At 44.9% G+C, this 27,957-nt stretch overlaps 2 protein-coding genes and 1 long non-coding RNA gene across 4 annotated transcripts in view; 2 read left to right on the top strand and 1 right to left on the bottom strand.

Moving 5' to 3' along the window:
* Cdc37l1 (cell division cycle 37 like 1, HSP90 cochaperone) overlaps positions 1-15,472 on the top strand; it is a 45,382-nt gene extending 29,910 nt beyond the window's left edge. Inside the window, exon 7 of one of the 2 annotated variants that reach the window (XM_052187641.1) lies at positions 15,318-15,472. In XM_052187641.1, coding sequence (XP_052043601.1) covers positions 15,318-15,419 — 102 coding nt within the window. In that variant the 3' untranslated portion in view covers positions 15,420-15,472. The remainder of the gene's footprint in view (positions 1-15,317) is intronic. The other variant, XM_052187622.1, reaches the window with a different exon arrangement.
* Ak3 (adenylate kinase 3) lies at positions 224-26,330 on the bottom strand. Its single transcript, XM_052187654.1, has 5 exons — positions 26,039-26,330; positions 16,449-16,568; positions 6,645-6,817; positions 5,754-5,872; positions 224-2,414 (listed from the first exon to the last, which is right to left on the bottom strand). The coding sequence occupies exons 1-5, from the start codon at positions 26,187-26,189 to the stop codon at positions 2,294-2,296; spliced, it is 684 nt and encodes a 227-aa protein (XP_052043614.1). The 5' UTR covers positions 26,190-26,330; the 3' UTR covers positions 224-2,293.
* Positions 6,812-9,796, top strand: LOC127688726 (uncharacterized). The gene is made up of 2 exons (XR_007978740.1): positions 6,812-9,552; positions 9,586-9,796. It is a non-coding gene; the product is annotated as an uncharacterized LOC127688726 (long non-coding RNA).
* Positions 26,331-27,957: the final 1,627 nt, after the last annotated feature.

The following is a 27,957-nucleotide window of genomic DNA, read 5'->3' as shown; positions in this document are numbered from 1 at the left end:
CTGACACCAGCCAGCAGAAGACAAGTTCCTTTTGTTTGTTTTAATAGAAAAGAAGCCATACAAGTTTCCCAAATGGAAAATCTTGGTTGATCTGGTCACAGGGGAAAAACTGTTACTTTATGTTCTCTAACCCTCTTTAACCTCCATATCTTGTAACAGTGTCTTGAAAGCCTTTTGACTGTTTCTAAAGCTGAGATGAAGATCAAAATGCAAACAGCCTGGGTATTGTTTGAAGACCATTTATTAGAAAGAAGCCAGTAAGACATGGTGGCAGCAGACAGGAAGGGGGAGTTGAGGGCCTCTGAAGGGCCAGGGGCAAAGGGCAACAGCCACAGTGCTGATATCATCACCTGCTGATCAGTCCTAGGTTTAGGTAATTCACAACAGTTTTTAGAAAGTGTTTATCAACATCCAGATAAGGCAGTAGAAAAACATTGACATGGCACAAGATATTCATTGTAATCCTAAGGCCTACTCTATTTTGAAAGATCAACAGTGAAATTTAAAAATCAGAGACTTCTTCCCACTCCCATATATATAGGAACCATTTGCTGTCTGAAATAAAGTAGGCCAAAATTTCAAAGGCTCGAATAAAGACTTGATTCTTTGATTTAGCACCAAGTAAGATAAGAGAACATCTTCCTGAAAGGGGAATTGTCTTTTTATTGAACTTATCATATTTTGTCCCTTCAGGCCACATTATGTAAGGGTGGGTCCTTGTCCCATTAAGGAATCTAAAGTGACTGACATTCCAAAATGTGTTCTCAGGGTTGGTTTAGTTAGTGGTACACACCTGTAATTTAAGCACTCAGGAGACTAAAACAAGAGGACCATGACTGTGAGGCCAGCTTGGACTATATAATAATCTCAAGCCAGCCTGGGCTACATAGTAAGACTCTGCCTCAAACACTAAGGGCTCTGGCTAGGCGTGATGGTGGTGCATACCTTAAACCTCAGCGCTTGGGAGGCAGAAACAGGTGATCTCTGCAAGTTTGAAGCCAGCCTGTCTACATAGTTCATAAAGACAACTACACAGTGAGATCCTGTTGAAACAAAACTGAACAACCAACGCCCACTACAACAGCAGCAACAAAAGGCTAGAGATCAAGCACAGTGTAGGATGCCTGCCCATCACGCAGGCTGTAGTGCTGTAGGCAGAGGAGGAGGCTGCTCAGATGGTACCGGGAGAGTTGTTTCTCTGTAAAGTGGGGTGGGAAGTTGTATCACACAGTGGTCCCAGCACTTGAGAGAGGCTGAGACAAGAGGAGCTTTAATTTAGAACTTCAGCACAGGTACAAATGTCCTTAAGGGAGCCCTTACAGTGCATTGGAACCCACTGGGCAAAGACCTTCCGTTACTACACCTGATAGTTGCTTGATCTTTCTGTCAAGGGGCTGTCCCCGGCATGTCCCATCTACTTCCACAGTGGCAATCTCCCATGGGTGCTGTGTATTACCCTTTAGTTTTCTGTTCACTATCTTGATCATCAAGGTAGACAGTCCATTTGGATCAAAGAGGGAAACAAACAGGTAGGTCCTAAAACATGGTCCTCAACCTGAGTGACATGTGAGAACTTGGGACTTAATTCCATTGTCAGTTTCCAGTGCTCCTCCTAGAACTGAAGTCAGTTAACATAAAGCATATATTTCAGTCCATGTGTGTTTGAAAAAGAAGACAATCCATAGCCAAGTCCCGTGTTCCTAAGTGCCGGTGGCCGCATTTTCATACAGACTGAATAACTAGAGGACACGCTGCATGGTGGCCTATGCCTCAGCTTTTCCTGTAAAGGCAGCAGTGAGTTTGCATCTAGCAACATCTTTAGCCGCATTGACTTCTTCTTGGAACCTACAGACAGTGTCTCCTGACACCATGTCCCCTTGGGCTAGGAATGGCTTTCTGCATTGCAGTGGGCATGGCTTGCAAAGGCTCCAATGAGATATTCATCTGCCTGGAGTGATACGTAAATTTTTTTAACTTTTCCAGAAAAACATGAAAATGTGATCAACCACCTTGACTAACAGAAGGCTAGATGATTACCAGTTGCTCTTTTAATTGTGCTCTGAGTTTGTTTCAACATCTCTGACATTTTCAAATTGTACATCCACAGAAGGCAACTAGATCCTAGATTAAACATATGAGGCTATTTTAACAGATCAGGCTAACTATCTGACTTATTTGGCACAGCCATTAGGAGTAAATCACAATTTTTAGAGAAGTCTTGGGAAAAGAGCTTTGAAATACACCAGAGGCGAGGAGAGGTGGCCCTGCTTTATCCTTCCAATCGCTGCCCTCCTCAGGGAGTAACAGAGGCTTTTTGGATAGTTTCTGGAACTTTTGTCTGTAGGAAGGAGTATACATGGGGCCAGATCTTGTTGGTTTCTGTTCCGGAGAATGTTTCCAACACTCCTTTTTTCCTAAAGATGAAAAACAAAATAGGTAGGTAGATTACCCAGGTCTGAATGTGCCTATGGTGCTTTTTCAAAACAGTTTGTAAAGTTCATGTGAGTTTAGAAATCCTATGTGTTTAGATCTCTGATCCAGGGGGAAGAAATTTGGCTGGGCATTGCAAAATCTAGACTGCAGTTCATGTTTTGTTCTCTGGCATAAAGAAAGGAGCTGTTTAAAAGGATGTCAGCTGTCATATTGAGCCTTTATTAAGCCTATACTAATGCTTTTCACCATGCCAAAAGTCCAGATGCTCCTCCTTGTAAAGAGACTTGTCTTCTGGGTGGGAGCTCAGCCTCAGTCCCCAGGTTGGCAGGTTCAAAACGGGGCCATCAGCCACCAGGAGATCAGCTTGACCTTGCTCTGTCCACAGAAGTCTCTAATCCCTATCCTACCTTTAACCATGTTCCCTTTCCTCCGCTGTTCTGCCTTCCTGACCTGTTTCTTTCGTCAGGGTTCTCCATTTATCCTTGCGGATTGTCTGGCTTGTCACTAACCAGACCAGTGGTTGGATACTTACTTTGTTTCTGTGTTCACTAAGGAGATGGATGAAGTGTGGCGCTCAGAATCACGGGATCTGCTTCTCAAACCACACAGGACACCTGAAGGTTCTGAACTCCCCTTACCCACACACATTCCTTGGCTGTGCATGTTGGTTTGCAAGTCACCCATGGGGCAGATAAACAACACTTGATTTATTACTTTCCAAAATCAGGCCTTGATGGCTCTGCAGCCTTCTCACCAGGCTTTTGCTGGAACAAAGGGCCCCTTTGTGGACACCTTGTAACGTTTGTGTGGTTGACTTTAATAGCAGCTGCTTTCTAAGTAAACTAGCATCTGCTACAGAGAAGAAATGCAAACGGATATTTGTATAGTAGCAGCCCTTTAGCATCTCAATTCACAGAAGGGTAGAGCTTTCAGGAAAGAAAACTTGAACAGGAAAGCCTCTGGGAGCCGCTTGAGTGCTAGGCTATAGTGCCAGGAGTGCGGCATTGCCCAACTGTTTGCTCCTTAAGCTGTACCACGTGAATATTTACCAATTATAATTTCTCTGTAATGAAACGGAACCAGCCACAAAAATGAGTCTTCCAAAGAGTAGGAACATCACATTTCCAAACAGATGAACATTCCATGCTGGAAAGAATAGGGCAACTGTGAGCTTTTTAAAACCACAGTGCTGGCTATTACTTAACTTCGTTTTAAGACTCTTGCCCTTTTCATGTAAGCCCAAAGGTGAGTCTATGCATGGGGTCTTAGGCAAAAAAGCTTGAATTTATGGCAAGAAGTGGCAGAAGCCCAAAAAGAAAGACACCCCACCCCACCCCCGAGTTCCCCAGTCCCTGATTTCTTTGGCTGTTCCAAACTTGCCACATTTTGACAGAACTAATCCATTTGGGCACTTCCTGTCTCATAGTCCCTTGGTGGTAGTTTTTATCTGCCCAGACACAAAGCGTCCTCTGTTTGTGTCCTATAGAACAATTGGGCTGACCACACTCAGTACATGAGGTTCTAGGGAGATTGTTCCCACAGCCTCTCAATGGTGCCTGGCTGGAGCTAATCATCAGCCCCATGACTTTAGCTGGGGGATAGGGAGGTGGGGCGGACTGTCTCTCTTCTGTTTAGTTAACTGAGCTGGCAGGAGCTGAGCTAAAATCAGAAGACATTGCAACCTCTGGTGACTGAAGCCAACACAGGGAAAGGCCCTGAAAGGGTTGAGTTTTAACAGCAGTGCTTGAGCCCCTGGGCCAGCCCAGGGTATATTTGGAGCTCTCCCCCCCAATATCATTTGCTTAAGCAGTGTGAATGGTTTCTGATGATAATAAACACATGTTGTATCTTATTGCGTGATAAATCTTGTTTGCTCAGTTCTCATTATCCATACAAAGTGAGTTTTTTGGAGGCTCATAGGAACTGGGTCTAATTGTGGACAAGGACCTGGCCCAGTGCCAGCAGAGCCCCTAACATTCATTCAGTAGCTTAGGATTCTTCAAGCCTTTCCCAAGCGTCTCACTTCAAGCCCCTACTGGTTCTATAAAGCAATGTACTGACTGTAAGGAATCAGCGGCATGGAGATGAAGAGCCTTGCCCAGGGTCATAGAGCTGCCAGGCTTGAGGCAGACTTGACATACAAACACAAACTTAAGTAATGGCTGCTGTAGAAAGTGAATTGGCAATGCTTGTAATTTCACCCTCCAGAAATAAACTATTAAAAGTATTGGGACAGTTGAGAGGCTGCCTTTGCGTTTTCCTGCATACTTATCCCAATGCAGCAGTAATGGCCACCACAAGAACAGCTCATATGTCCAGTAAGTATTGTGCATCCGGGACAATTTTAGGAGTTACACATACTAACTTGCTTTCAATCCTCCAGCCTCACCCACATTTCATAAAAGAGAAACCAGACAGGTTAAGCAAGAATCGAAGGCCATGCTAATTTAATATGAAGCTGGGGTTTGAGCCTGGGTCTTCTGCCTCTGGTGTCGATGCTAGCATTACAACAGCAGGTACTGCTTGGTACAGCATCTGCTGCTTTGCCTGAGTCGTTAGCAGGATACAATGAAAGTTAAGAGCAGCATGCCTCCCCGAAGAAGGAAGGGCTGCGGAGACCAGACTGCTGCTTGGCCCGGGTCAGGTATCATCAGCTCTAATAGTTCTCATATTCTCTAAGATACAGAGGTCTTTGAAGAGCAGGTAAAAATGTGAGTGAGCTTTCAAAGACATTTGACCACATACATGATCCTGAGGCATGGCCGCCATTTGAAATTCTATGCTTAAGTGTCCTCTCTTGGCCCACTTGGTGGTCACTGCTGTACTTAGTGCTCCAGCACTGGTTTCAGCTGGCCACGCACGACATGGCAGAATGTGGGTAGAATGGAGCCTCCAAGCCTTGGATGTGGACTCGTCGTGCCGACCCTCCCAAGCCCCACGACTGATGCTGGAACTGGCAGTAGCCCAGCCCTACAACAGTAAGTATGAGGATCCCTGAGCAGTGGCTGTTCTGTTTCTTCTGAGCGCTCAAAGATTTGTTTACTTAAAGGCTTACTCAGCCCTTCACAAAAGAGGATCGGCCTTTCTGGCAAAGACCAGGAACCGTGCAGGAAGGATGAGGACAAAGTCAGTGCACAAAAGTAGGCAAACCTTGGGGACTGAAGCCCTGCCTGCTTTCTGGTCACCTTTTCTTTACAGAAGCCTAGAAATGTCCTTAATGCTTAAACCAGCTGCATCAGGTCCTCTGGTAGCTTGGTATTTGAGCTGTAAGGTATGGTAATGACAACCTCGATTGAGAAGCCGGGAAAGCAAGGACTCACTGGTAATACTGCAGGACTGGCTCTGTCTGGGCTTCATACGCCTTTAGTCTCTTGATCACTGTCTCTGGTTTGTCATCCTCACGCTGAATCAGAGGTTCTCCCGTCAGGTCGTCAATGCCCTAAGCAGCCAGCAAAAGAAGTTAGCTCAGCAATACATTAAGCAGGTAGCATCCGTGCTCAAGCACCAGTCACAGACACATACTAATGTTCCAGTAAACAGGATCCAAACTAAAGGTGAGACTCCAGGGTCATTTCCATAGTGCTCTACAGTTTGAATATGGAAGCCTCTCCCTTCCCCACAGGCCTAATACTGGAGGTGCAAATTCCAACTGTGAGCCAGTGTTACAAATCCTCACTGCCTCTGCCCGTCACTCACACTCTGGCATGGAGTAAAAAAATTAATTTTTTTTTTCTGCATTAGGTTGCTCACTGCTGTAACTAATACCTGAGAAACTAGGAGGGGAGCAGCTGTTTATTTAGGCACATGGTTTTAGAGGGTCCAAATCTTGGCTGCTTGGGCTCATGACTCATGTTTGGAGTGGGGATGTAGGTGGATGGATGGGGGGGGGGGGGAGTTGTCACAGGACGCACAAGAAGCTGAGTGGAGAAGGGATCATGGATCATGCATAAGCTTCAGGTGTCCCAGTGACTTCTAGTTGCCTCAAACATTATGCCACCATCAGGAGACCAAGCAGACAACTCATTGAGCTGTCAGGGGCCATCTCCTATTTTGACCATGGCACCTCTGCATGACAGCCTCTTAGAGCAGGAGCACACCTCACCAGCAGGCTTCAGGAGACAGGACCCCAGCAGTAGTCTTGGTCAGAGGATGACAAGTCACAGCGATGCCTGTTAGGGTGGCTGTCAGCTCAGCTTGATGCAGTTACTCACCACAGTCTTGGGAGGGTTGAATTCTATGTTGTACACTCGGCCACTGGCAGGATGTATCCAGCGAGCAGTAAGGCGCTGTTTAATGACCTCAAAGGGCACATTGAGATTTATCACTGTGTCTATCTGATAAACTTTATCCAGGGCTTCTGCCTGAGGAAGTGTCCTTGGAAATCCTTTATATGAGGGGAAGAGAGAAGGGACAGGAAGGCAAGAAAAAGTGTTAGGCAAATGGAACCCAATGACAGCAAGCATGTTGGCCAGCGCTATAACTGAAATGAAATTTGGTGTCTTATTTGGCTGGGCTGTAGAGCACTCGGGTATTTGGTCAAGCATTCTGAGAGTGTGAGTGGTGGTATTTCTGTATAATCAGCACATTGCCCTCCCAGGGTTGGAAAACCTCTGTGAAAGAGTTGGATGCCTGAGTAGAGAAGGAAGTGAAGACTGCCAGCCTGCCTGCCAGCTAACTAGCTGGAATCTCCATGCTTCCCAGCCAAACCGAACTCCAGTCAGGGTTGATGGTACACCTGTAATCCCAGTGCACGGGAAGTGGAGGCAAGAGGTCCCAGAGTTCAAAGCCTTGGCTAAACATTCATGGGGCTAGTTACGGGCCAGTCTGGACTACATGAGACTCAAAACAATGAAAGGAGCCGGAGACACGGCTCAGTGACTGAAGGCACTTGCCACTCTTATATAGGACCCAGATTCAGACCTTGGCTCCCACATAGCAGCTCATAGCCATCAGAACTCTAGTTGGAGAGTTCTGATTTTACCTTCTGGCCTCTGAGGGCACCAGGGATGCACATGGTACACGTGCATAACATGCAAGCACAACTCATAAAAATGCATCTCAAGTGAAGCCATTCACTACAGCTGGTTCTCTAAAAGCCAAACTACAAAATAACAAAAACCACCCAAACAGTACCCTCATCCAGTGGCTCACAACCACCTGTAAGTCCAGGTCCAAGGCTTCTGATACCTTCTGGCCTCCAACAACCTACACACAGATGGCTAATTCACACAAACACACAAAATTAAGGCAGGAATGATGGTTCACTCCTTTAATCTCAGCTCTAGGGAGGTAGAGATGCAGGCTGATTTCTGAGTTTGAGGCCAGCCTGCTTTACATTGTGAGTTCCAAGCTAACTAGAGCTGCACAGTGAGACCCTATCTTAAAAAAACAAAATCTAGGCAGTGGTGGCGCACACCTTTAAACAGCACTTTGGAGGCAGAGGCAGGCAAATTTCTGAGTTTGAGGCCAGCCTGGCCTACAGAGTGAGTTCCAGGACATCCAGGGCTATACAGAGAAACCCTGTCTCGTCTCGGAAAACTAATAAAAAAAAAAAAAAAAGGATGAATCAGGATGATATTGTCAGTTGTGTTCAGAATATGACGGCAAAGTACAGAGCAACATGGCCACATGTAAACCAGTTTTTGCAGTGTGAACATCTCTAATCCAGAAATCTAGATTCGATGACATCACAAAATCTCTGATTTGGGATTTAGGATGTTAAGGAATGCTCAGCTGTCTCCAAAGCCCGAAGTATGAAAACTCTGATAGGAAACGTGGTCTAAGGCATTTGAGAAATAGGATACTTAGCCAGTGCAGCTAAGATAGTTTAAACAATGTGGTTCAAAAATAGAAAACAAGTACGTTGGGGAATTTGAAATAATATTCTGTTCTCAAATATTTTACTTTGTCATGTTATGACTTGGGACATTGTGTCCTGAACACATGGAAAAGCTAAAACTGACGGAGATAATACATTTTCTCAAAAGTGATAAAGGTTAAAATGCATTTGCAATCATTTGTTGGGGTTAAAAACACATCTTGCTAATAAACTTGGAAAACTTTGTTCACGCCTTTAGACCTTATTAGGTGATAAAATAACAAGAAACCTGGATGGAGGGAAAATTGCCTCCAAAAGAAAAGTAATGGCAAGAGGTTCAACCTGTAACTTTATAGCCCCAAGGTGGGGGGAAAAACAAGTACCTACTATAAATCTTGTAGTGAAGTAAGTCATTCGAGAGAAACAGTTTTAATATGCTTTATGAGAATAGTAGAATATCAGTCCACAGAATGCTTTCATATGCCAAAGTCTGAATATTACATATTTTACAGGGACCATTTCTTTCAACTGCCCTAATAACCATAAGACAGGTGCTGTTAGTATCAAAATTTACAAATGAGGAGAGGAGACAGAGGAATAGCAAAAACATGTCTGAAGTACATGTTATTGAGCCTATGCACAAACTCAATCTCTGTCACCATGGGCACTTTGTTCATGTGCCCATTGGGCAATGACAGGGATATGGAAATTGTATGTGTGTGTTGGGGGGGGGGGCATTGGCTTTTAGGCTGTGGTCCAGCTAGTTAAAACAATGGTTGTCAACCCAAGGAAGCTCTGGTAATCCAATAATTGTTTAGTTCATGAGACTAGATGTCTCACTTCAGTATATGCCAACTAGGCTCTAATGCAATTGGAGGAATGGACTTGCCAGTGGGAGAGCCAGGGCAAGCGGGCAGAAGAGAGGAAGCTTCCTTCCCCCATGTCTTTTATATAGGCTGCCAGCAGAAGGCATGGCCCAGATTAAAGGGGGATCTTCTCACCTCAGAAGATCTGGATTAAAAGAGGCTCTTCACACTTCGATTGAAGTAAGAAAAAAAAATTCCTTGCAGGTGCACCCAGCCGCAGGTGTACCCAGCCACTTGGGTTTTAGTTCATTCCAGATATTGAGTCTACAACCAGAGCAGCCATCACACATGCTCTCTTTCTCAACTGTATGTCTTGTTTAATTTCCAAATGGAAACAATAACCATATAATAATGCCTAAACATAACTACCCCACAATCAGAAAGGCATTATATATTAACCAGGTCACAATCAGAAAGGCATTATATATTAACCAGGTCACAATCAGAAAGGCATTATATATTAACCAGGTCATAATTAGCATGATCTAACTGTCCCTCACACAACTGCAAACATAAACTTAGAGCTAGTGGCAAATGTCCCTTAAGGGACATTCTTTTAGTATCTCAACTTAAATATGATAACCAGTGATAATCTCTTGATTGATGTTATATGATAAAAGTGGAAGAAAGAACAAGTATCTGTACAAACACATTCTTAATAAAATTTTATGGAAGCATCCGTGTCAGTTGTAATCCTCATTTCTGTAACTGGTCACATGGCTTTAGCTGGTATTTACTACCTTCCTCTGCCATTCTTCTTATTCCCTCCTCCCTCAGCAAGCACCTCAGCAGGGCTTGGCTCTTTTCCTGGAGGAGTGACCCATACCTCCTTTCCAGTTGGGTCTGTGCCCTTTGTCATCCTGCCCAGATCAGATGGTTGGAGTTTCCCCTTGGCTTTAAATATAGGACATGGTAGCACCAAGAGAGCCCTAAGAAGGATAACCAGCATTCCAGACATCTTTCTTACCTCCATTGTACAGAAGCAATCCAATTTCCCCATGGTAATCTGGATCAATCACCCCTAACACAGTTCTTTAGCATGTTGGTTTAAAGACATCAGAAACCCAAAGTGGCCAGGGGGAAAGTTTGAGCTTCCAGTTCAATAAAAGGCTTGTGTCTCCTGGAAGGAGCACTCCCCCTTCTGGAGCCAAATCATCTAGGCCAGGAGAACTTAAGATCATGGGAACAGGAAGCAAAATTTTCCTAGTGGGTCACTCCTTGATCACTGGACCTGTGGATCCTGGCTATGGGAGAAACCATAACACACATTGGATACTGATTCAAAGCATATACTGCCTTCTGGAGAACCCTGCCTGGGCATCTATCTAGGCTGCTGCCACTTAATTGGTATTGTGTCTTCAAAAGGCCATTCCATCTTTCTATCCTACTAGTTGCTTCAGGATGGTGGGAAACATGGATTCCATGATCATGGGTCCACTGTTGCACTTCTCTGTGAAGTGAGTTCCTTGATCAGAAAGAAGCTATACCATAATGTGGTATACCATAATGGTGGATAAGGGATTCTATCAGTCCTTGCATAGTAGTTTTGGTGGAAGCATTACATCCAGGAAAAACAAATTCATAGCCAGAATAAGTATACTCATGTAAGAATAAAACATTGTCCTTTCCACAGAGGAACTGATCCAGTGAAGTCAATCTGCCACCAGGTAGCTGTCTAGTCACCCCTGGGAATTGTGCCATGTCTGGGGATCAGTGTTGGTCTCTGCTGTTCACAGATCTGGCATTCAGCAGCAGCTGTAGCCAGATCAGCTTTAGTGAATGGAAGTCCATGTTGTTGAGACCAAGTGTTAATATCTTTGCCACCATGGCCACTTTGATCATGTGCCTGTTGAACAATGACAGGTGGCAGGGGAAGGAGGCTGACTGTCCACAGAATGAGTCAGTCATCTTATCCATTTAATTATTGAATTCCTCTACGGAAGTCATCTTTTGATGAGCATTTACATGGGACACAATATCTTCACATCCTACATCCATTTGCAGAGATCTATCCACATACTTTTTCACCAATCATGCTTTTTTCCAAGTCTCTGACCATCCAGCTAATCTACTGGCTACAGCCCATAAATTGGCCTTTCTTCCTTAATCAACCAATCATAGGCACACCCCATGAATCAACAGGTGCATACTTAGCATCAGACAGCATTGTAATGGGAGTAGAAACCATAGACATGTCGGGCATGGTGGCACATGCCTGTAATCCCAGCACTTGAGAGGCAGAGGCAGGTGGATTTCTGAATTCGAGGCCAGCCTGGTCTACAGAGTGAGTTCCAGGACAGCCAGGACTACACAGAGAAACCCAGTCTCGAAAAAGCCAAAAAAAGGAAAAAAAAAAAAAAAGAAAGAAAAAAAAAAAAAGAAACCATAGACATTTGGGCAACTTCTTCATTTAACTTGATTGTGCCTACAAGACCTGCTTGGGCCAGGTGACATATAAACTACTCTCATTTAATAATGGATTGCTGCTGTGCACGTCCTACTTTATGATCTGGTGATTCAGATAACACCCAGCTCATGATGGGCAGCTCAGGTCACATGGTAACTTAGTGGCCTACTGGCAAATGTTCAGTTTCCATTAAGGCACAAAGAGACCAAAAGCTCAGCACTTGGGAGGCAGAGGCAGGTGGATTTCTGAGTTCGAGTTCCTGGCCTACAGAGTGAGTTCCAGGACAGCCAGAGAAACCCTGTCTCGAAAAAAAACAAAAAACAAGAGACCAAAAACTCTATGTCAAAGGGAGAATAGTTGTCTGAGATGATGGTAGAGCCTTGCTCCAAAATCCCAAATCTCTTGTGTGATTCACCTATTGGGCCTGCCCAAACTCCAAACAGCATTCCCTATCTGCCAGCAACACCTCAAGTGCCATCAGGTCCAAGTGGTAGAACAGCGGCACATCAGCCTAGACCTGCTGAAGAAGAACCTTTTCCTGCTCTAAGCCCCACTCAATGTTAGCAGCTTTCTGGGTCACTTGGTAAATGTGCCAGAGTAACACACCCAATCCAAATAAGCCAACTAAACGGTATGCTTCTTTCTTGGTGGTGGGAAGGGCCAGGTATAATAACTTATCCTCCACCTTGGAATATCTCTGCATGCCTCAGTGGACCACTGGACTCCTGAGGATTTCACTGAAGTAGATGGCCCTTGAATTTTGGTTGGATTTATTTCCCATCCTCTTATATGTTACCAAAGTGGTTTATTTACTGAACACTGAAATTATTTACTGAGGAAAAAAAAAAACCTGTTTCTAGTTGTAGCATGGCTTAGGCCTTAGCATACACCTTTAGTTTTCTGACTGGAATACAGACACACCCTTAGTACACACCTTTGACCCCCCCCCCCAAAAAAAAAAAAAACGAAGATGAAGTTAGTTTGTAGAAGGAAACACCCATGTTTGAATGTGTTGTCTAATTGAGTGGCAGACAAAGTGATGAATCGGAGAAAGATTTGACAGGATGAGTCAGAGATAGGATGTGCTCAACAAGAGATGGGGTGGCGAGGAAAGAGAGGGAAGCTGCTTAAGAGTGCAGTGTAGAGAGAGGGGGAGGAAGAGAAGACAAGTTAGATACAGGTGAAGACAGAATAAACCAGAGAATGAGGAACCAGATTTGAATAGATTGTCAAAGTTGGTACGAGGCCAAGCAGAGCAATTCAGAAGAAGCCCAGAGAAGCCAGATTGAATCCATTAGTGTGGAGAGGAGTTCTGAGCCAGAACAGCTGAGTTTTCCAACCAGCCAGAGGTCAGGAAAACAAGAAAGGGGTAAGCTTACTCAGCAGTGAGACTCAGAAGCTGATAACATTTTAGGCCTACATTAGATTGCACAGAGGCTAGACGCTACTGAAGTAGGACTAGATTAGCAGTCAGGCTGTAGCCTTAGGAGATGACAATTACCAGGAGAATAAAAGTAGTTTTTACAGTGGTCATTGTCTCCTGCTCACTTGGTCTAATCAGCATATACTGTCGTGAGCCAATAGTGGTATTTTGTGGACAATCAAGATCCCTTCAAACTAAGTTGTGCTGCATGGCTGGAGAGTTAGTTAATCCATCCTCGAGGTAAAACTATAAAGATAAACGACTGGCCTTGCAAATGAAAGATTTCTTCTGGTGGTCCTTACAAAGGGTGCAGAGAAAAAACCACATCTGCTAGATCAAGAGCTGCATTCCATGTACCAAGAAACGCCTTGTTCTGGGTACTGGATGGTTCTGCGTCACCTTACACAAGCTAGATTTATTAAAGAAGGAGCCACAGGTGAGGAAATGCCTTCTTGAGATCCAGCTGTAAGGGCATTTTCTTAATTAGTGATCAGTGATGGAGGGCCCAGCCCGTGGTGGGTGGTGCCATTCCTGGCATGTGGCCCTGGTTCTATAAGAAAGGCTGAACAAGCCAAGAAAAGCAAGCTAGTAAGCAGCACCCCTGTGTGGCCTCTACATCAGTTCTGGCCTCCAGGTTCCTGCTCTGCTTGAGTTCCTGTCCCGACTGCCTTTGGTGATGAACACTGATATGGAAGTATAAGCTGAATTTAAAAACCTTGTCCTGCCCAACTTGGCTTTTTTGGTCATGGTGTTTCCTGGAAGCAATAGAAATCCTAAGACAATCTGCTTAAGTAAGGACACCACATCTGGTACAACAGTTGCAACTGGAGTCACTACTTGATTTAGCTTTTGATAGCTGTCATTCTCCATGATCCATCTGTCTTCTGCACTGGTCATATGGGAGAGTTAAAGGGGCATGTGATGGGGACCATCACCCCTGCCTCTTTCTAGACCTTGATGGTGGCACTAATTTCTGCAATTCCTCCAGGGATGTGGTACTGATTTTTGAGTCACTATTTACCCTGGTAGAGGCAACTCTGAGGCTTCCATTTACCCTTTCCAGCCATAGTATTCCTCAGCCTATAGGTGGGAACAAGGGGCTCTGGGTCTGCAAACTGGCTCAAGTCTGGAAACTGGTTCATGATCCCAGATTCCAATCTTTTGCCATCATCCAATGTAGCCTCTTTTATTGGTTTAAGATTTTTTCCAGTTATACAGAACAAACGTCTAGTAGGTTTCTTATCTATTTCATACCTGTAAACCTGATGACTGATTTGCCTGCACCGAAGGTCCATATGAGTCATACTACCATAAAAACCACTTTGCCTGTGCTCATCGTCATGGGTCAGCCATAATGGACATTGCTGCCTGTGCTGCCCATTACAATAACTACGCTCACCTTGATATTGGCCACTCAATGCTCCCTCCCCCATGACTCCTCTTACTTTGGGTCCCAATTAAATCTATTGCATTTAATTCATACAACTCTGCAACAGTATCTCCAGCCCTAAGGTCTGGCACAAGGAAAAGGGCAACAACAGAGCTCTTCAGATGTTCTTGTGCCCCTCTCACCATTTTGCATCTTACAGGATTAGTGAAGGGCATGTCTTCTGGCCTTCCGATGGGGGGGCGGTGTAGGTTTTACACAGCATACCCACTCTAGCATTGCAGTTTCCCTGAGTCTTAAAATCTACTCATCGACACTAGGCCAAAGGCACCTCTAACTTCTTTTTAATAAGTTATCTTTTGAGAAACTCTCTAGCCAACCATTCGAATAAATGTTGATGCCCTTTTCAACTGGGTAAGCTTTCATATTTAACCTAGAATCTCTTACTCAGAGAGCCCATGTCAATAAACTCAGCCTGTTGCAGTTTTATGTTCCTTTTACCATTATCCCACACCCTTAAAATCTATTCCTACATATATTCCCCAGCCTTCTGCTTGAATGAATTAACAAGTTCATTAGGCTGTTTAGTGGTGTGGTGTACCTCCTTCACAGACTACACTTTGTATCTTCAGGAGCCTGCTTATTCTTAAGTCTTGTTATAGGTCATGCTATATAGTTGTAGGCCTAACCCACCGGCATGAATGGTGCTTAATTCCAGATATAGTCAAGTTGGCATGCAAGAACAGTCATCACAGTGTGTATCTCTGTGTGTGTATGCTATAGCTTAGATAATGTTTTAGTTCCCAAAAGCTTATGTGTTGAAGTCTTGGTCCCCAATTGGCAGATCCAATCTCTGAGAGATGGCTGTGACTCCATGAATTAATCTATAGGCGCAGGCAATGTGAGAGGTAGAACCTGCTTGGAAGTCACTGGGGTGTGCCTCTGAAGGGTGTACTGTCCCCAGCTGCTTCTTGTTTCATCAGAGCTTCCTGAACACCACGAAAAGATCAGCCTCGACTCACTCACACTCTCAACAAGGCCCAGAGACAACGGGCTGCATGCTGCATGGATTGAAAACGCTGTAGCCAGGAGCCCAAATAAATCATTCCACTTTCCAATTGTCTCTCTGAAGTATTTGTCACAGCAGAAAAAAAACTAACATAATATATAAAGAAAATCAATATTAGATATTATTTCATAGGGAGAGCAAAACTTCTATCTAATAGTGAATGGAAGTATATATATATATGTATATATGTATATATATAGTGTGTGTGTGTGTGTGTTTTATTACTGTAGAAATTGCCTGTTTGAATTAATGAGAGGCAATTCAAAGCAGTGTTGTAGAAGGGTGTGATCATTGAAGACTCCCAATCTGCTTCTCTTTTACATTTTCATCCGCTTTAGTTTTTCTAAAGGAAAAGGCATTGTTCCAGTACAACAATGAAGAAATAAAAAACAAATATTCCACATTCCAGGCCCTTCCCCTGGTGCCCTGTCTTTGGCCCAGTCCCCAGAAATATTCCCTTGATGGCCATGGGTTGGTCTTTTGGAAAGTCTGCCACTCCCCTGTGCTGGGCAGCGTCTATACTCAACTTTCAAGCAGCTCATTCCTTCAGCTAAACAGACCCACATAGGCTGCCTATCACCAGGAACGCTTCAAAATCCCAGCATCTCACAGAGAAGCAAAGCTTCATTAAACCCAAGAACAAAATTTTGACCTGTGTATCCAAATTTTCTATCAGAAAAGGAAGCAAGCATCTACCTGCTCAAACACAGGTTTGGGTATATGCCTGCCTAGCATGCAGGCAGCCCCACGGGATCACCACACCAAATAAATATGCTTAGCCACCCCCACCCCTTCCCGTAATCCCAGCATCTGGGAGGCAGGGACCAGAGGATCAAAAGTTGTAGTTCATCCTTAGCTCCATGGCATATTGGAAGCCGGTAAGGGATACGTAATCCCTTGCTTCAAAAATAAAATAAGTTGGTCAGTTAACTAATTAAATGTTAAAGACAGACTCCTAGGTGACTGACTGTCCACGGTCCCAGCTGCCCATTCTCCAACAGCACTCCTTACGTCAGCTGCAGTGATGCTCAGGCACCGCACTCACCGTCCAACAGCCAGCTACACTGGGTCAGGTTTTTCAGCTCATGGAGAGCCAGCCGGGTCATGACGTCATCTGGGATGAGCTTTCCTTGGTCAATGAACGTCTTCGCCAACACTCCGATTTCTACAGCAGAGGGAAAAGCCAGTAAGTATGTTTACTGTACCCCATTTTAGATCTCAGGAATTCGATGTCTACAGGATGCGTCTGGACCTCAGGGTCCATGGGAAATGTATTATCAACTGCTTTTTTGCTATAAGCAGAGGCTATGATAGACTTGTAATACCAGCAGGCAGGGGAAGGAGGATGAGTTCAAAGCCAGCCCTGGGTATAAAAATAGGATAGAGGCTAGTTTGTGCTACAGAGGACCCTGTCTTAAAACAAGCAAACCAAAGAGAAGCAAAGACAGTGGGATTACTCCACTCTCAACACCCACATGGTCTGCAAGGCCCAGGCTCTCCAGAGCTATATAATGAGATCTTATCTCAGAAGAACAACAAAACCAAAATAGGAGTGGTACATACAGTTGGAAGGCCAAGGCAGGAGGATTTCTGCAAGTTTGAGGCCAACCTCAAATACATGGTGAGTTCTAGACAGAGATACCCTGAAAGACCATGTCTCAAAAAAATACCAAAACAGCTGGGTGGTGGCGGCACATGGCTTTAATCCCAGCACTTAGGAGGCAGAGGCAGGCAGAATTCTGAGTTCCAGGCCAGCCTGGTCTACAGAGTGAGTTCCAGGACAGCCAGGGCTACACAGAGAAATCTGTCTTCAAAAACAAAAACAAAAAACCAACCAAACAAACAAAAAATTCAAAAAAACCTAAGAAGCAGGAAGAGGGAGGTAAGGGTGTAGATTTAGCTGAGTTTTAAAAGTATTTTCTCAGCATGAGCGAAGCCTTGGGGTAGCTCTCCAGCACAAGGCTGACCATGATGGGTAAACGAGCCTGTAATCCCAGCATTGGGTCAGCGGGAGCAGGAGTATCAGGAGAGCAAGATCAAAGTCATCCCCAGCTACACAGAGAGCTCATGACTCACCCAGGCTACAAGAGACCCTGTCTCAAAAAAAAATTATTATTTTTTTATTATAAAAGTAAGGCTATTTCTCATAGTGTATACAACTATATAAACAAATGTTTACATATTTCATTTTTCTACAGCTTCTAAAAACTTTTGGTAGGGAAAGACTATGGAAGGGCTAACGAGGGTGGTAGCTGAGCTGGTCAGCCCTTGTCCCGAAAGCATGAAGACCTCAGTTCAATCCTCAGAATCTGCATGAACCAGAAGCTGCTGTGGTGGAGTGAGCGTGTGATACAGATGGAGACAGCAGGAGCAGGTGGAGCCGGGGATGTGCTGGCCAGAGAGCCTCTCTCACCTGACAGGGGCTCTCATGCCAGGCCAGTGAGAGGCCGCATCCCCAAGAACAAGGTGGGTGACACCTACACTATGAATTTTAACTAAGAATTCATCATTACTATACCAGCTGCCATTTGACAAGCATACCATCAAGTTTACAAAACAATGTCCAGGAAAAAGCCTGGTTTCTGTGCGTGTTTTCCAAACTCATTAATGTAACTCCTTTTGGGGAGATCAAGGGTGCTGGATTTGGGGATCTGCTATTCAGAGCACTTTCCTAGTCTTTCAGAGTACCTGAGTTCAGGTCCCAGCACCTATGATGAGTGGCTTAAAAAAGAAAAAGAAAAACAAAAAAACACTTGTAACTCTAGCTCCAGGGCATTCAGTGCCCTCTTCTGGGCTCTAAGGGAATTGCACTCACATGTACACACATACACACACTCACACTCACACAAAGAATAAAATAAAATTTTAGATTAAATAAAATAGACTTTGGAAAGTTCTGTGTATATAATATATGTATACCTCATTTGTATCTTTTGACTGGGGCCTCGGAGCTCTTGGACTGGAGTCACAGATGATTGTGAGCTGCTATGTGATACTGGGAATCAAACCTGGTCCTCTGATAGAACAGCAGTTCTCTCACTAGCTGAGCCATCTCTCCAGGCCCATGAATGTTCCTTTAAATCTCACCCTACCCCTACATAGTTATTATAGTACTTCCAGGTATTGAGTATTTCATGAGAATTACATTTTAAAACAAAATAATGAGCACAAAATTTTCCCTGGACCATTGTTCCTCCTTCCAGCTGCTATATGCCCTCTCCCCTCAAGGATGACACAGCTGGGAGGCCTTGCAGGCCTCTCTGTCTCCTGCTTCCTCCTCGCAGTGGCATAATGCCTGCCTAGCATGCACATGGTCCACATGGTCTGTGTTGTCTTACACTTCCTTTCCCGCTCACCCCCTTCCCTCCAGGCATACCCTCACCAGGAGACTCACACACTATGACCCTCCTCTGGACAATTCCCTTGCCTTTTCTTTGATAGATAGTCTGATTCATAACCATGTAGTATTCCCAGAATAAACAAATCAAAAGATACAGATATGTGTTGGGTCTGTTCATGAGCCAAAACTCACAAAATCTAGTGCCCAGAGAAACAACTTTGACAGGTGGTAGAACCTTTGAAAGGTTTGGGTTCTAACTCCACCCTCATACAGAGATTAATGATGTTGGATGAGTTCCAGATGACTGCTTATTGTGGCTTCTCTCTTCTTCAAGCACCCACTTGCCTACAAGGTATAACAGCACAAACCCAGGTACAGCCCTGAGATTGTAGGACTTACAATCCCAATAACTGCACTACATAAACTTCATTTTTTTAACAAATGAATTATTCAGTGTCTAGTCTTTGATTATACCAATGAAAACAGACATTATTTTAAAGGACTTTGTCTTAGTTAGGGTTTCCATTGCGTAAAGAGACACTATGACCAAGGCAACTCTTATAAAGGACATTTAATTGGGGGTGGCTTAAAAGTTCAGAGGCTTAGTCTATTATCATGTCAGGAAGCATGGCAGTGCCCAGACAGGCATGGTGCTAAAGGAGCTGAGAGTTCTACATCTTCTGAAAGCCCACAGGAAAAGACTGTCTTCCATGTGGCTAGAAGGATGGTCTCAAAGCCCAGCCCTACAGTGATATACTTCCTCACACATAGACAAGAAATACCTCCTAATAATGCTACTCCCTGGGACAAGCATATTCAAACGACCACAGACTCTCACATACTCAATTTCCTAGGTAAGCCAGAGTTCTTTAGGCTTTTATATCCCACAAGCTCCTCTCTCTGTCCACCCCCACCCCCCTTCTGAAGCCAACCATCATGTCTACATTCTGCTATGGACTGAGATATTTCAGTCCCAAGTCTATATACAGAAACACTACCCTAATGCCTAATGTTTCACTGTATTCATAGACTGTATTTACCTAAAGAAGAAGGTAATTAAGGTTGAATGGGGTCATAAGATAGGGCCTCAATCTGACAGAAACTGTAAACTCAGAGGAGACAATGGGAGGGCCTTGGCATAGAAGAAAGGCCATCCTGAGGAGAGAGTCAGAAGGGCAAGCCTCATCAGGAACCAACTCTCCAGAGCCTTGGGCTTGGGCTTCCAGGCTCCAAAAACAATTCTATTTGATCCATCCAGTCTGGTGTGCTGTTGTGACAGCCTCTGTGACTAATACATCCACGTGCCTGCCGGGCCCCACACCCATAACCCCACCCTCACTGTGAGCACCTTCAGTGAAATCTCATACTGTGTGTGTACACTGAAGCGACCCACAGATCCACTGGGCAGGCAGGTGGGTGGGTGGGTGGGCGGATATGTGGTCAGACAGATGGGGGTCAGGATTCTCCTGAGTCCTAGCTATGTATGGCGTTATATTAAAGGATCGCTGAAGGGGGCCGTGTGTTGTGTGTTGTATGGGATGAAGGAGAACAAAGAACAGTGGCATATGCATAAAAACACCAAAGGAAACACATTGTTTTCTAAACTAAAGCTGAGAAAAAAAAAACAATTTAGCAGAAGCTTTTTGTGGTAGTAGTCATAAACCACTTTATTTTTTTTTCAAGATTGCTCTGAATTATTAGATACAAAATAATGGAAGAAGAGAAGCTAATTCAAATATCAACTGAACAAATCTTAACACATGCATATAATACAATTAAACCTAATGAAGTACTAATATTTCAACATAAGGGAACCCTTAGAGCCGAAGCTGGCTGACAACAGTGCCATTCATCTCAAGGTTTGGCTCCCAGGAGGCTGAGGTAAGAGGGTCACCAGAGCCCGGGAGTTCACATCTGCCTGGGCTACACGGTGAGAGTCTGAAAACAGCAGACAGTTCAGCGTCAAAGACGCTTACCCCTGAGTCTTATAACCTGATTGGACCCACATGATAGAGGGAGACAATCCACTCACCCCCAAGTTGTTCTTTGACCTCCACATACATAGTGTGGCACATGCACACACACACACACACACACACACACACACGTGGAGGCAAGAGGCCACACCTCAAATCTTTCCTCCTTAGTCTTCCTCAAACAGCCCTAAGAATATGCTAGAAGTAAATAAATATAACTATTCGAAGTGAAAAAAACCAGGGGGGAAACCCCGCAGACGATCATTTCATTTCTGCCATATGCCCAGAATGTGGGAGTTCCCAGAGCCTTGGGCAGGGTGGGTGGGGATGGGAGTGTCTCATAGGTATGAGGTTTCTTTTATGGGTAATAAAAATGTTCTAAAATCTGTTGTGGTAAGAGTTACCCAACTCTGTGTCAGACGAAGTGCACTGGATTTTACCTACACTTTCAATGTTGAAGTTAACATGAATCATCTCAGCAAGGCAGTGCTGGGAGAAATGAATTGCACTCCCAGAGAGCATGCTGGTGAGACGTGGGGCATTATGGGCCTGTGCTACCACTTACAGAAAACACAAAGGCAGTGGTTCTCAGCCGTCCTAGCACTATGACCCCTGAATACAGCTCCTCATGTTCTGGTGACTCCAACCATAAAATTACTTTTGTTGCTCCTTTGTTACTGTAATTTTGCTACTGTTATGAGCTATAATGTAAATATCTATTTCCCAATGGTCTTAGGTAACCCCAGTGAAAGGGTCATTCAACCTCCCCCCAAGGGGTCTTGACCCACACAGGTTGAGAACCATCCCACTGAGGGAAGACAGATTAGTATCAAGCCATGTGTGCATAAATGTTTGTTCAGTTATTTTAAGATGAGGTCTCTCATTGTAGTCTTGGCTGTCCTGGAATTCACTCTGTCACCCCCAAGTTGAGAAGCATCCCACTGAGGGAAGACAGATTAGCACCAAGTCATGTGTGCATGAAATTATTTATTTATTTTGGTTTTTTTAAGATGAGGTCTCTCTGTGCAGTCTAGGTTGTCCTGGAATGCGCTCTGTAGACCAAGCTGGCCTCAGACTTACTGAGACCCAACTGCCACCTCTGCCTCTCACGTGCTAGAATTAAAGGCATGTGCCACCACTGCCTGGCATGTGCAGGAAATATTTCAAGGTCTCTCATGACTAAACATTGGTTTAGAATTCCAAGCTATGCAAATGTATTGACTATTACAAACTACCTTTATAAAGAAAACCTGTTCTATCCTCAATCTGAGATGGTTTTCCACACCTATGCATCATGGGTCTACACAACGACACTTGGCCAGATGGACTCTTGGGGGCTCAAGATTATCTACTGAATTAGATTCTCCTCCACACAGACGATAGCAAATGAGATCCGAATGCTTGGCCCTCTACTCTAATTTGGTGCTGCAGATGAAGCACCCACCAGGGGGCCAGACTAGATTCTGCTGCTCACATGCTCTGGTTGCTGTGTCTGCCACAGATGAGGTGTTACTGTTACTATTTCCCTTAAGCAATACACCTTCTAAATAAGTAAGCTAAAATGTCCATAAAATAATGTTTTTGTTTTGCAAATGCACTTTGAATTAAATTTTTAAAAAATATCTACCTAAAATTAAATTACATTATGAATTTCAAATTTGGGATTCCTGATCTGTGGATATATATATATCCACAGCCTGGGTTTCCACCCTGGTACCTCAGAAAATGCAGTTTATTTCCCCTTTGATTTTTGTGTATATAAGAGGCGGGTAGTTCATAATTTGAATCTCACCCTTGTCTAGGTCCACACTAATGATTCTGTATCACCCACTTCAGGATATGTGCTGCCTGGGTGAGTACCGAAAGCCTGTTTATCACTAAGGGAATTCTTCAACCTCTGTGGAACTCAAGTTTTCTCTGGAAAGGAGTGAGAGGATTACAGCAACCGTGTAAGTCTCGCTCAGACTGTGGCTGTCTGACCGCTCTGTCCTGGTTGGTAGTCTAAGGGCTTCAGGTTTGCTGCTGTCAACAGGGCAACTGGTGTTTCCAGAGTCATTATCATCTCTTCTGAGATGACTCTTTCTCTCACATAAACTTTTTGTCTTAACAAATACTATTCACATCTTGCATTTTCAACCAAAGTAGGTAACAGTGACATGATTACTGCTGGAAGGAATGGCTCCTATCACCACAGCCACTGAACACATTCTAAGCTGTATAGTCAGGGCCATAAAGACACTTTTTTGAAATGATGGGTAGTTCTAGAAATTCCACCCCTGGAATCTACTCAAAGGAAAATAAGCAAAGTTGCTGCCAGCTCTTCAGATGCACAGCACTCTTATAGCAAAGGATAGTTAAGAACCTAAATCTCCAGTAAATAGGGGTCTGGAGAGCCAGCCCCGGGGTACAGTGCCTGGTTAGCGTGAGGCTTGAGAGTCAGTTTCTGGCACTGGAAAAAATGGAGTAGTCAATAACGGGCAAAGTTGAAATTTCTTCCTCAGTCTTGGTGAAGTTAAATCTGAGATGATACATAGGCATGCTCACAACACATGAGAATAAAAAGTACTAACAACAGTTGTACAACTGCACACAAGCACAGCAAAGAGACAAAGGAGAGAGAGAGGAGAGCAGCTAAGGGTGACTGATCGTGTCTCCAGGTAAGGCCTGATGCAGGATGTCAGTTCCCCTTCTGCATTCTTCCTTCTTCCCTTCCTCCCTTCTCTCCTTCATTTGTTCATTTGTTACTTTGTTCCTTCCTTCCTTCCTTCCTTGTGATTTAGTATCAGAAAACAAGAAGCACTTTTTTCGGATTTTGTTTTCAGTTTTTGGTTTTGTTTTAAGATTAAATCTCCTTTACTTGATTCTGTGAGAATATCTAATCCATTTACAAATACTTATTGAGAATATAGTCTCAATATATAGAGAGAATATAGACTATATTCTCAATAAGAATTTGCAAAGGACCTACACAGGATCTGCCAGATACCACTTAGTAAGGACTGCTTTACATAATAAACCGTAACATCTGTGGGAACAAGCCCATGACGCCTCCCAAGCTTTGTTTTTTGTTCTTACTAAAGGACTGTCCATACTTCTTTGAAGAACAAATGACCCTGACACATTCCAGGACCCGCCAGTTTTGGATTTCAAGTATCAACTAGATGAGCCAGGCTCAGTGGAGGCCATCCTGAGGGCCCTGACTGGGGCTTCCCTCTGAGACCTGTAAGTTTTGCCAGCTGAATAAAGAAAGAGCAGGCTGCATGTGTGTACCTTGAACTTTGGCCTGCAAAGACTTCTCTCACGAACCTTAGTTCTCCTAGCAGAGCCTGAGGGATCTGAAATTTCAACACTGATGAAATTGAGGCAGGAGGGTTGCTACAAATTCGAGACTAGCCAGAGCAACTGTGGGAGACCCCCATTAAAACAAAAACAACAGAAAATCTACTTCCAATAGTGAGTCTTTAAAGATTGATTAAGAAAGTATTTGTCTTTCTGTGTCATAAAAAAAGAACTGACCATTAAAACTGCTGAGTGGGCAGAGAACAACTCTGTGTTCCTCTCCTTGGTCTCTCTAGTCCCTTTCTGTGTTTCAGAGCTGCAATAGGGATCACCCTGGTGCTTAACAGGGGTTAAAGTGAAGCAAGAAGCACTGTTTCTTCATTTTTCAGAAATTTATTTAAATACCCTTTCATTTGCTCTTTTCAAATGCTCGGTGTTTTCCTGTCAATGAGCGTTCTTTGCCACCCACGGTCAGGCCAGCCCAGTCGGTGTGCAGGTCACCCCTTAAAGACTTCTGTACTTTGGATAGCAGCAAATGAACCAGGCAGTCTTCAGGACTTGGAACTGTTTGCAGTAACTCACATTGTAATCAGTTGTGCTAAGAACATTTAGCAAGAGTCAAACAACTTAACCTTTCGATAAAGTTTAATTAACTGCAACCTTTATTATTTCTTAAGGTCAACATTAGGAGAGAACGGCGACATGCTCCAGTGTGCAGAGGATCCAGCCAGGGAAACTGAGGACAGTGGGCTGATTTACTCTCTAGTTGAATATCGGTGCCTTTTAAACAAACAAAAAACAAAACAAAACAACAAAAACCACCCTTTCCTAGAAATTAGCAATACACCCGCCAGGAGGTGGACAGGTAAATAAGTGGTGGCGGATTCAGCAGTTACGTGGTAAACAGTGTGATGGACATCTGTCTCTGTATGATTTGACGACTGGATACAGTGTGCAAGAACAGGATGTAGTGTAAATATATGGTAACTTGATACATTGACGCTGTACGAATGAGCTTTACACAAAGACATTTCCAGAAGGAAATACATTGTTTCTCTCTGAGGCTCCGGGCTGAGGTAAGTACTAAACTCTGCTTTTTACTTTACACATTTCTGTCTTCCCTTCTCTCCCCGACCTTTGCTTTCTTCTTCTCCATTATAAACCTGGCACGGGTATTATTTCTGTGTAAATAAACTTCAAATGAGTTTCAAAATAGGCACCAGTTTGTAATCGAAGGTCAGCACTATTGTGGAGAAACACATCTGGTGTAAGCTTTTTAAAAATAGTTTACAGCTGTTAGTTAGCTGGCATCTGTAATCCCAGCACTCACTAGGGAGGCCGAGACAGGAGGATGTCAAATTTAAGTTAAAATTATCCTTGGATGTCTCAAAAAATAAATTTAAAAATGCTTTTCTTAAAATAGAACTTACCACAAACCCACCCATTATATAGTTTGTTGACTAGATTTTTATCTAGTTAGAAGTTAGAAGTTAGCTGAGTTAGAAAGATTTGGCAGGAGAAACACAGCAATCATTTATGTAACCGCTACAAGGATAACTTTAGTGCCTAAGAAATGTCTGGGGGCATCAAAATCTAAGCCAACTTTGTAACTTGTACAATGAAAATAAGTAACACTTGACCTTGCAGAGAGAAAGGTCAGAATTACAAGATCCCACGGAGCTTACCACGGATGGGAGGGGGTGTAGGGGGAAAAAGCTAACCCTGGCAGAGCCAAAGCCAGGGTAAAAGGACACGTGGAGAGGCAGGCACAGCACCCCGGCTGGACCCCCACAGCAGCTGCCAGGCTCTAAGGAGCTTCTAAAAACAAAGCCAAGGGCTTTCCTTCAGTCTTTGAACTTCCTAGTCCCTTCTTCCCCCTCCCCCCATCTACCCACGGAGGCCAGAGGATTCGGGGCACAGCAACTCTTTCCCCCAGGCGAGGTGGGGAGCACTGCACCCGCGTCGCAGGACCCTCGACCCCGGCCCGCAAAGCCCCGCCGGGACGATCGCACGCCGCCAGCCCTCGGTCTCAGCTCCCACCTGTGCCCTGCAGCATGTTCTGGCGGAGCAGGTCCCCGCTGGAGAGGTGCTTCAGCTCGAAGTGTTTGGTGATGCGTGACGACACCGTGCCCTTGCCGGAGCCCGGGGCCCCCATGATCACGACGCGCAGCAGTCGCCCCGACGCCCCCATGGTGGCGGGCGGTGGCCCGAGCTGCGCAGACGCTAGACTGCGGCCTGGCCTGCGCGCTCACAGGCTCCGCGGCCCTAGCGGGCTGGCAGCTGCAAGCGGGCGGTGGCCAGGGCGCCCGGCTCTCCCGGAAATGAGCGACGGCCACCGGGGCCGCCCCGCCGGCTGCTGCACCGCCCCTCCGCGCCCCTGCACCCCACTCCCTTGGGCTCCACCCCGCGCCTCTTGGCATCCCCAGACCCTCGTGCCCTGTACTGCCTGATACCAGCCTGTAGGTTGCGCCCTTCTGCAATCTCCCCAGTGGACAACCTCTGAGCACCCCCTTCTACTTTTAGTCTCCCGCTGGCATCTCTGGGTGGCTCGGTTTTTAATCTGTGTTCATCTTTTTCACCCGTAGTCTTTTCTAAGAACCAAGCTCTGTCTTGCTCAGACCCAACAGGAAGCAGGGTGCCCCATGTGTCCCCTATGCTCCCCTGGTGCACCAGTTGCGCCCCCCCCCCACCTTTACACACCAACCCTCCTGTGACCTTCTTCCCTCTCCCTTTTCACCCCATTTCCTTCTCCTTCAGGGGTGACCTTGAACCCGCCTCACTGAAGTTTTCATCAAGTGAGGTATGTGTCTCATCTCTCAGCTACTTTAGAACCAAAAGTAGCTGCCAGTGTTAACTTCGGCAGGGGTCAAACGTACTAGCCCCTTCAAAAATGCATTCATTCCGGGAAGAGTTATCCAGTGCCTATTGTGTGCCCCTGATCTTAGAGGCCTCCGAGAATGCTAGAATGCTAGAATGCTGCGCTGAGCAAACCTGAGTTTCTGCTGCTGGTGGTTTGTTTTCTTGCTTGTTTGTTTGTCCAGTGATGGAAGCAAATGGGTAAGGCTTTTTGAAACAGTATTGTTAATAAAAACAATAACAAACCAGCGGACAGTGGTAATGCAGGCCTTTAATCAATCCCAGCACCCAGCTAGAAGCAGGCGGATCTCTGGATTCCTGGCCACGCTGATCGACTGAGTAAGTTCCAGGACAGCCACAGCTATACAGTGAAACCCTGTCTTGGAAAAACAAGCAAACAAATAACTGAACAGAGGTGTGGGAGGGAGCAGTGAAGCCCTGGCATTGGCTCTGAAAACGGAATGAAATACAGAGGGAGAATGTCGTAGGAAGGGAAGCAGAAGAGAAGCGACCGAGTCGTATTTTATCTGTAAAATGGACGCAGGCGATTGGTATGGAGTAGAAAGGTGTGTGCGTCGAGTGCACAAGGAAAGTGCTCAGTGAATGATGCCCGCTGTCTCTGTGATAGGGGTCTTTGTGTGTGTGTGTGTGTGTGTGTGTGTGCTGGGCACGGGGAGAACAGAAGTGTCTACAGTGACAACAGAAAAGTGTCTCTAAAGGAAACACCATGTGTACCCCCCAGAGGCTGCCAAATGACTGGTCCAAAACTACTTGCAGCTTCCAAGTAAAAATTATTTCCGGGATGGTAAGGAGGGTGGCAAGGGAGGTTGCTTGCTCAGAGAGAAGCCGCAGCCTCTGAGGCAGACAGCCCTGCACTTAAAGAAGCAGATGAGGGGCTCTCACGTTGTTGTTACTGCATACAAAGGGGTAAATAAATAAAATAGGCAGTAGACACATGTGTGTGGAGTTAGGAAGAGGGCACGAAAGTACCCCGAGGAAAGGAAAGGAAGGAAAGGAGCAAACATGGGAATGGCAAGGGCGGGTTATGCAACACCAGAACCAGAAAACCTGGTGGTAGATAAAAGCATTTCTAATCTCCGAAG

The sequence above is a fragment of the Apodemus sylvaticus genome, chromosome 1, assembly GCF_947179515.1.
Source record: "Apodemus sylvaticus chromosome 1, mApoSyl1.1, whole genome shotgun sequence".
NCBI lineage: Eukaryota > Metazoa > Chordata > Mammalia > Rodentia > Muridae > Apodemus > Apodemus sylvaticus.
The sequence above is the reverse complement of the archived record's forward strand: the minus strand, read 5'-3'. Positions and strand labels throughout refer to the sequence as shown.

Coding starts and splice junctions, on each gene's coding strand:
- Ak3 (XM_052187654.1), bottom strand. CDS start 26,189: ATGGGGGCGTCGGGGCGACTGCTGCGCGTCGTGATCATGGGGGCCCCG. Junction 16,569..26,038: donor GAACATGCTGCAGGGCACAG/GTGGGAGCTGAG, acceptor CCTCTGCTGTAG/AAATCGGAGTGTTGGCGAAG. Junction 5,873..6,644: donor TCAACCCTCCCAAGACTGTG/GTGAGTAACTGC, acceptor CTGGCTGCTTAG/GGCATTGACGACCTGACGGG.